This window comes from Topomyia yanbarensis, unplaced genomic scaffold (genome assembly GCF_030247195.1).
Source record: "Topomyia yanbarensis strain Yona2022 unplaced genomic scaffold, ASM3024719v1 HiC_scaffold_281, whole genome shotgun sequence".
In the NCBI taxonomy this organism is placed as follows: domain Eukaryota; kingdom Metazoa; phylum Arthropoda; class Insecta; order Diptera; family Culicidae; genus Topomyia; species Topomyia yanbarensis.
The window spans coordinates 5627-15973 of NW_026683472.1; the positions used below are offsets into that span (position 1 = coordinate 5627).

Consider the following 10347-nt stretch of genomic DNA (forward strand, 5'->3'; position numbering starts at 1 on the left):
TACGGCGGAGGAAATACGTCGACAATTTGCAAGCAGAAAGGCTACACGTTACCGAATATACCAAGCTATATACACCGATGGGTCGAAGCGCGGCTCGCGTTCAGGTTTCAGTGTGATCAGTGGCGAAACGGTAATCCGCAAACGAATCAGTGATATGGGTAGCATCTATGCTGCCGAATGCTTAGCTATAATAGAGGCTCTTTCTTGGGTGGCAAACCAACCAAGTGTGGGGGCCTATCTAATATGTACCGATTCTTTGAGTGCGGTAACAGCGATAGAAAAGTTTAAAATTAAAAGCAGGTGGCGAGATGAAGTCGCGAAGCTTTACAGAGAAGCTACAAGAAATGGAACAGCAATACAAATATGTTGGGTGCCAGGACACCAAGGCATCCCCGGCAATGAGAGAGCTGACCAAGAAGCTAAACGCGCATTAGAAATCCAAGGCAATGAATTAGACATGATTGAATTCGATGATCTTAAGACGGCTATTAAGAAACGAATGCTATGGAAGTGGCAGGAATCGTGGACAGCTACTAGAAACACCAATTTACGTGAAGTAAAATCTTCTGTCCTACCTTACACAGAAGCAATAACAGGAAACAGAAAGGATGACGTAATATTGACTAGGCTTCGCATAGGACATACCAAATTGACACATCGGCACCTACTACAACGAGAAGAATCACCAAGATGTCCATGGTGCAACGATAGATTGACCGTAAAACATATAATTGTCAACTGCCCCGGACTGGAAGACGAAAGAGACAAGACTGAAGTACCATCAAATTTACGTGAAGCTTTAGCAGATGATAAAAATAGGGCCCAAAAGATGTTGAAATTTCTCAAGAATATTAAAATTTACAATGATATTTGAATTGCGGTTAGGAGAAAACATGACATGTAACAAATGCAATGTAATTCAGCGCATACTAAATGGACTCGAATGACCAATGGTTAAAAAGTCCATTTCAAATAAACGAAGGAAAAAAAAAAAATAATAATTCGATAATTCCATAATGCAATAATTCAGTAATTCAATAATTCAATAATTCAATAATTCAATAATTCAATAATTCAATAATTCAATAATTTAATAATTCAATAATTCAATAATTCAATAATTCAATAATTCAATAATTCAATAATTCAATAATTCAATAATTCAATAATTCAATAATTCAATAATTCAATAATTCAATAATTCAATAATTCAATAATTCAATAATTCAATAATTCAATAATTCAATAATTCAATACTTTAATAAGTCAATAAGTCAATAAGTCAATAATTCAATAATTCAATAATTCAATAATTCAATAATTCAATAATTCAATAATTCAATAATTCAATAATTCAATAATTCAATAATTCAATAATTCAATAATTCAATAATTCAATAATTCAATAATTCAATAATTCAATAATTCAATAATTCAATAATTCAATAATTCAATAATTCAATAATTCAATAATTCAATAATTCAATAATTCAATAATTCAATAATTCAATAATTCAATAATTCAATAATTCAATAATTCAATAATTCAATAATTCAATAATTCAATAATTCAATAATTCAATAATTCAATAATTCAATAATTCAATAATTCAATAATTCAATAATTCAATAATTCAATAATTCAATAATTCAATAATTCAATAATTCAATAATTCAATAATTCAATAATTCAATAATTCAATAATTCAATAATTCAATAATTCAATAATTCAATAATTCAATAATTCAATAATTCAATAATTCAATAATTCAATAATTCAATAATTCAATAATTCAATAATTCAATAATTCAATAATTCAATAATTCAATAATTCAATAATTCAATAATTCAATAATTCAATGATTCAATAATTCAATAATTCAATAATTCAATAATTCAATAATTCAAGAAATCAATAATTCAATAATTCAATAATTCGATAATTCCATAATGCATTAATTCAGTAATTCAATAATTCAATAATTCAATAATTCAATAATTCAATAATTCTATAATTCAATAATTCAATAATTCAATAATTCAATAATTCAATAATTCAATAATTCAATAATTCAATAATTCAATAATTCAATAATTCAATAATTCAATAATTCAATAATTCAATAATTCAATAATTCAATAATTCAATAATTCAATAATTCAATAATTCAATAACTCAATAATTCAATAATTCAATAATTCAATAATTCAATAATTCAATAATTCAATAATTCAATAATTCAATAATTCAATAATTCAATAATTCAATAATTCAATAATTCAATAATTCAATAATTCAATAATTCAATAATTCAATAATTCAATAATTCAATAATTCAATAATTCAATAATTCAATGATTCAATAATTCAATAATTCAATAATTCAATAATTCAATAATTCAATAATTCAATAATTCAATAATTCAATAATTCAATAATTCAATAATTCAATAATTCAATATTTCAATAATTCAATAATTCAATAATTCAATAATTCAATAATTCAATAATTCAATAATTCAATAATTCAATAATTCAATAATTCAATAATTCAATAATTCAATAATTCAGTAATTCAATAATTCAATAATTCAATAATTCAATAATTCAATAATTCAATAATTCAATAATTCAATAATTCAATAATTCAATAATTCAATAATTCAATAATTCAATAATTCAATAATTCAATAATTCAATAATTCAATAATTCAATAATTCAATAATTCAATAATTCAATAATTCAATAATTCAATAATTCAATAATTCAATAATTCAATAATTCAATAATTCAATAATTCAATAATTCAATAATTCAATAATTCAATAATTCAATAATTCAATAATTCAATAATTCAATAATTCAATAATTCAATAATTCAATAATTCAATAATTCAATAATTCAATAATTCAATAATTCAATAATTCAATAATTCAATAATTCAATAATTCAATAATTCAATAATTCAATAATTCAATAATTCAATAATTCAATAATTCAATAATTCAATAATTCAATAATTCAATAATTCAATAATTCAATAATTCAATAATTCAATAATTCAATAATTCAATAATTCAATAATTCAATAATTCAACAATTCAATAATTCAATAATTCAATAATTCAATAATTCAATAATTCAATAATTCAATAATTCAATAATTCAATAATTCAATAATTCAATAATTCAATAATTCAATAATTCAATAATTCAATAATTCAATAATTCAATAATTCAATAATTCAATAATTTAATGATTCAATAATTCAATAATTCAATAATTCAATAATTCAATAATTCAATAATTCAATAATCCAATAATCCAATAATTCAATAATTCAATAATTCAATAATTCAATAATTCAATAATTCAATAATTCAATAATTCAATAATTCAATAATTCAATAATTCAATAATTCAATAATTCAATAATTCAATAATTCAATAACTCAATAATTCAATAATTCAATAATTCAATAATTCAATAATTCAATAATTTAATAATTTAATAATTCAATAATTCAATAATTCAATAATTCAATAATTCAATAATTCAATGATTCAATAATTCAATAATTCAATAATTCAATAATTCAATAATTCAATAATTCAATAATTCAATAATTCAATAATTCAATAATTCAATAATTCAATAATTCAATAATTCAATAATTCAATAATTCAATAATTCAATAATTCAATAATTCAATAATTCAATAATTCAATAATTCAATAATTCAATAATTCAATAATTCAATAATTCAATAATTCAGTAATTCAATAATTCAATAATTCAATAATTCAATAATTCAATAATTCAATAATTCAATAATTCAATAATTCAATAATTCAATAATTCAATAATTCAATAATTCAATAATTCAATAATTCAATAATTCAATAATTCAATAATTCAATAATTCAATAATTCAATAATTCAATAATTCAATAATTCAATAATTCAATAATTCAATAATTCAATAATTCAATAATTCAATAATTCAATAATTCAATAATTCAATAATTCAATAATTCAATAATTCAATAATTCAATAATTCAATAATTCAATAATTCAATAATTCAATAATTCAATAATTCAATAATTCAATAATTCAATAATTCAATAATTCAATAATTCAATAATTCAATAATTCAATAATTCAATAATTCAATAATTCAATAATTCAATAATTCAATAATTCAATAATTCAATAATTCAATAATTCAATAATTCAATAATTCAATAATTCAATAATTCAATAATTCAATAATTCAATAATTCAATAATTCAATAATTCAATAATTCAATAATTCAATAATTCAATAATTCAATAATTCAATAATTCAATAATTCAATAATTCAATAATTCAATAATTCAATAATTCAATAATTCAATAATTCAATAATTCAATAATTCAATAATTCAATAATTCAATAATTCAATAATTCAATAATTCAATAATTCAATAATTCAATAATTCAATAATTCAATAATTCAATAATTCAATAATTCAATAATTCAATAATTCAATAATTCAATAATTCAATAATTCAATAATTCAATAATTCAATAATTCAATAATTCAATAATTCAATAATTCAATAATTCAATAATTCAATAATTCAATAATTCAATAATTCAATAATTCAATAATTCAATAATTCAATAATTCAATAATTCAATAATTCAATAATTCAATAATTCAATAATTCAATAATTCAATAATTCAATAATTCAATAATTCAATAATTCAATAATTCAATAATTCAATAATTCAATAATTCAATAATTCAATAATTCAATAATTCAATAATTCAATAATTCAATAATTCAATAATTCAATAATTCAATAATTCAATAATTCAATAATTCAATAATTCAATAATTCAATAATTCAATAATTCAATAATTCAATAATTCAATAATTCAATAATTCAATAATTCAATAATTCAATAATTCAATAATTCAATAATTCAATAATTCAATAATTCAATAATTCAATAATTCAATAATTCAATAATTCAATAATTCAATAATTCAATAATTCAATAATTCAATAATTCAATAATTCAATAATTCAATAATTCAATAATTCAATAATTCAATAATTCAATAATTCAATAATTCAATAATTCAATAATTCAATAATTCAATAATTCAATAATTCAATAATTCAATAATTCAATAATTCAATAATTCAATAATTCAATAATTCAATAATTCAATAATTCAATAATTCAATAATTCAATAATTCAATAATTCAATAATTCAATAATTCAATAATTCAATAATTCAATAATTCAATAATTCAATAATTCAATAATTCAATAATTCAATAATTCAATAATTCAATAATTCAATAATTCAATAATTCAATGATTCAATAATTCAATAATTCAATAATTCAATAATTCAATAATTCAATAATTCAATAATTCAATAATTCAATAATTCAATAATTCAATAATTCAATAATTCAATAATTCAATAATTCAATAATTCAATAATTCAATAATTCAATAATTCAATAATTCAATAATTCAATAATTCAATAATTCAATAATTCAATAATTCAATAATTCAATAATTCAATAATTCAATAATTCAATAATTCAATAATTCAATAATTCAATAATTCAATAATTCAATAATTCAATAATTCAATAATTCAATAATTCAATAATTCAATAATTCAATAATTCAATAATTCAATAATTCAATAATTCAATAATTCAATAATTCAATAATTCAATAATTCAATAATTCAATAATTCAATAATTCAATAATTCAATAATTCAATAATTCAATAATTCAATAATTCAATAATTCAATAATTCAATAATTCAATAATTCAATAATTCAATAATTCAATAATTCAATAATTCAATAATTCAATAATTCAATAATTCAATAATTCAATAATTCAATAATTCAATGATTCAATAATTCAATAATTCAATAATTCAATAATTCAATAATTCAATAATTCAATAATTCAATAATTCAATAATTCAATAATTCAATAATTCAATAATTCAATAATTCAATAATTCAATAATTCAATAATTCAATAATTCAATAATTCAATAATTCAATAATTCAATAATTCAATAATTCAATAATTCAATAATTCAATAATTCAATAATTCAATAATTCAATAATTCAATAATTCAATAATTCAATAATTCAATAATTCAATAATTCAATAATTCAGTAATTCAATAATTCAATAATTCAATAATTCAATAATTCAATAATTCAATAATTCAATAATTCAATAATTCAATAATTCAATAATTCAATAATTCAATAATTCAATAATTCAATAATTCAATAATTCAATAATTCAATAATTCAATAATTCAATAATTCAATAATTCAATAATTCAATAATTCAATAATTCAATAATTCAATAATTCAATAATTCAATAATTCAATAATTCAATAATTCAATAATTCAATAATTCAATAATTTAATGATTCAATAATTCAATAATTCAATAATTCAATAATTCATTTATTCAACTATTCAACTATTCAACTATTCAACTATTCAACTATTCAATTATTCAATTATTCAATTATCCAATTATCCAATTATTCAATTATTCAATTATTCAATTATTCAATTATTCAATTATTCAATTTTTCAATTATTCAATTATTCAATTATTCAATTATTCAATTATTCAATTATTCAATTATTCAATTATTCAATTATTCAATTATTCAATTATTCAATTATTCAATTATTCAATTATTCAATAATTCAATTATTCAATTATTCAATTATTCAATTATTCAATTATTCAATTATTCAATTATTCAATTATTCAATTATTCAATTATTCAATTATTCAATTATTCAATTATTCAATTATTCAATTATTCAATTATTCAATTATTCAATTATTCAATTATTCAATTATTCAATTATTCAATTATTCAATTATTCAATTATTCAATTATTCAATTATTCAATTATTCAATTATTCAATTATTCAATTATTCAATTATTCAATTATTCAATTATTCAATTATTCAATTATTCAATAATTCAATAATTCAGTAATTCAATAATTCAATAATTCAATAATTCAATAATTCAATAATTCTATAATTCAATAATTCAATATTTCAATAATTCAATTATTCAATAATTCAATAATTCAATAATTCAATAATTCAATAATTCAATAATTCAATAATTCAATAATTCAATAATTCAATAATTCAATAATTCAATAATTCAATAATTCAATAATTCAATTATTCAATAATTCAATAATTCAATAATTCAATAATTCAATAATTCAATAATTCAATAATTCAATAATTCAATAATTCAATAATTCAATAATTCAATAATTCAATAATTCAATAATTCAATAATTCAATAATTCAATAATTCAATAATTCAATAATTCAATAATTCAATAATTCAATAATTCAATAATTCAATAATTCAATAATTCAATGATTCAATAATTCAATAATTCAATAATTCAATAATTCAATAATTCAATAATTCAATAATTCAATAATTCAAGAAATCAATAATTCAATAATTCAATAATTCGATAATTCCATAATGCATTAATTCAGTAATTCAATAATTCAATAATTCAATAATTCAATAATTCAATAATTCTATAATTCAATAATTCAATAATTCAATAATTCAATAATTCAATAATTCAATAATTCAATAATTCAATAATTCAATAATTCAATAATTCAATAATTCAATAATTCAATAATTCAATAATTCAATAATTCAATAATTCAATAATTCAATAATTCAATAATTCAATAACTCAATAATTCAATAATTCAATAATTCAATAATTCAATAATTCAATAATTCAATAATTCAATAATTCAATAATTCAATAATTCAATAATTCAATAATTCAATAATTCAATAATTCAATAATTCAATAATTCAATAATTCAATAATTCAATAATTCAATAATTCAATAATTCAATAATTCAATAATTCAATAATTCAATAATTCAATAATTCAATAATTCAATAATTCAATAATTCAATAATTCAATAATTCAATAATTCAATAATTCAATAATTCAATAATTCAATAATTCAATAATTCAATAATTCAATAATTCAATAATTCAATAATTCAATAATTCAATAATTCAATAATTCAATAATTCAATAATTCAATAATTCAATAATTCAATAATTCAATAATTCAATAATTCAATAATTCAATAATTCAATAATTCAATAATTCAATAATTCAATAATTCAATAATTCAATAATTCAATAATTCAATACTTCAATAATTCAATAATTCAATAATTCAATAATTCAATAATTCAATAATTCAATAATTCAATAATTCAATAATTCAATAATTCAAGAAATCAATAATTCAATAATTCAATAATTCGATAATTCAGTCGAGTTCGTGATACGGAGAGAGGCACACGCGGTTTTTATCTGCCAAGTTCATTCGGTTTATTCGTATCGTTCCAAAGCGTAAAACCAGCGGAAAAACTCACACGTGTTAGAATTCGTTAAACTACGGAAAAGTGCGTTGAAGGATATAGTGAATTCTGTGAAATTGAAGGTGAAATTAAAAATTTATTTTGTGCATACAACGTGGTAGTCGCAATTTAAAAACCGCACCGAAGTTGGTGCGTCACGAAGAACAAAGAACAATAGGCAAGTAGTGGTATTCGTTCACAAGTGAAAGGCAAACAATACATAACCTAATAACGTAATTGCGGAATAGCCATGCCGCCACATGGCGGCAGTGGCGGAGTCCCTGCACTAGGCGGGAGTGGTTTCCCTGCGTTAGGGCAGATACCTCAACGACAAGATGGACGCTTTCTCGTCATTAGGCGCACGGATGAAGGACAATCGTTGGAGAAAGTCTCACCTTTCCTGATCGACAAAGTCATCAGAAACTGCTGTGGTGACGTATCCAATGTCAAAAGAATCCGAGATGGGCAAATATTAGTGCAAACGAAGACGGAAAAACAAGCGAACAGCCTCAAACAACTGAAGAATATGACCAGCGAAATAAACGTAGAAGTTACCGAACACGTGTCTCTAAATACCTGCAGAGTTGTGATAACTTGTCAAGACCTTTTTTATGTGGAAGATGGTGAAATTCTGGAAGAGATGCGAGATCAAACTGTCACGAAAGTGGATCGAATCATGAGAAAACAAGATGGAAAGCTAGTCAAAACCGCAACATTTATACTGACTATCGGATCAGCAAAGATGCCCTCAGAAGTGAAAGTTGGGTTCCGCAAAGTAGCAGCACGTCCATACTACCCACGCCCGTTAAGATGCTTCCAGTGTCTTCAATTTGGGCATCTCGGTAAACACTGTAAACAGGAAAGAATTTGCGCAAACTGCAGCGAAAAACACCACGCAGACAAATGTGACCGACCTTCAAAATGCGCAAACTGTGAACAAGCCCATTCAACTATAAGTGTCAATTGTCCCGTCTGGATAAAGGAAAACGAAGTCGTACGAGTAAAAATTGATCGTGGATTGACACACTGGGAAGCTAAGAAAATTGTGGATCAGACGACAGGACAAAATGCAAGCTACGCAGAGAGAGTCGGGATCAACGTACGAACTTGCAACTGCAAATGCTCGTGTGGTATACCGAGCTCCCGCCCAATTCAGATAGTAGATCAGAAACCAACGCAAACAAATAATCCAACTCAAACTTCAAAAGAAGACACTATCATCAGACCAAGCACCAGTAAACAGCAACGCTCACCAACTCACGAGACCAACGATACCGGCATAAAAAACCCAAATTCACCCACCCCACAACCAAAACGAATTAAGAAAAGCAACGAAATTTACATCAGTAGTGACGAAAAATCCAACAATGTACGACCAAAAAGAAAACCAGGAAGACCTAAAAAAAAGCAGCCGCCAGAAGCAACAACTTGCGCATCGGAAGCCGAGAGAGAAAGTGACATGGAGATTTGAGCCCAAAAATGTTAAAGCTAATCAAAATGACTAACACAACGAAATCATCTACACGTCGAATGTCAGATAACCAACCATCCATCATCTCTTGGAACATCCAAGGACTACGTACAGGAAGACCAGAGCTCCAACTACTCATAGCAGAAAGGCAACCCCTAATCATCTGCCTCCAGGAAACAATGTGCACATCTCCAAATGAGTGCAACATCAAGGGATTCCAGACAATACACCGACCTAGAAAAAACGGAAAGAGAGCAGCAGGTGGCGTAATCACGGCCATCAAAGCGGACATCGAATATAAACTAATTGCTATCAACAGTGAGCTGGAAGCTATTGCTGTCAA

General features: G+C 21.4%; 1 protein-coding gene across 1 annotated transcript; it reads left to right on the forward strand.

The window, feature by feature from the left end:
- Positions 1-8783: 8783 nt before the first annotated feature.
- On the forward strand, positions 8784-10004 carry LOC131695094 (uncharacterized). Its single transcript, XM_058983620.1, has one exon. It carries the CDS (start codon positions 8784-8786, stop codon positions 10002-10004), a length of 1221 nt encoding a protein of 406 aa, XP_058839603.1.
- Positions 10005-10347: the final 343 nt, after the last annotated feature.

Coding starts and splice junctions, on each gene's coding strand:
- LOC131695094 (XM_058983620.1), top strand. CDS start 8,784: ATGCCGCCACATGGCGGCAGTGGCGGAGTCCCTGCACTAGGCGGGAGT.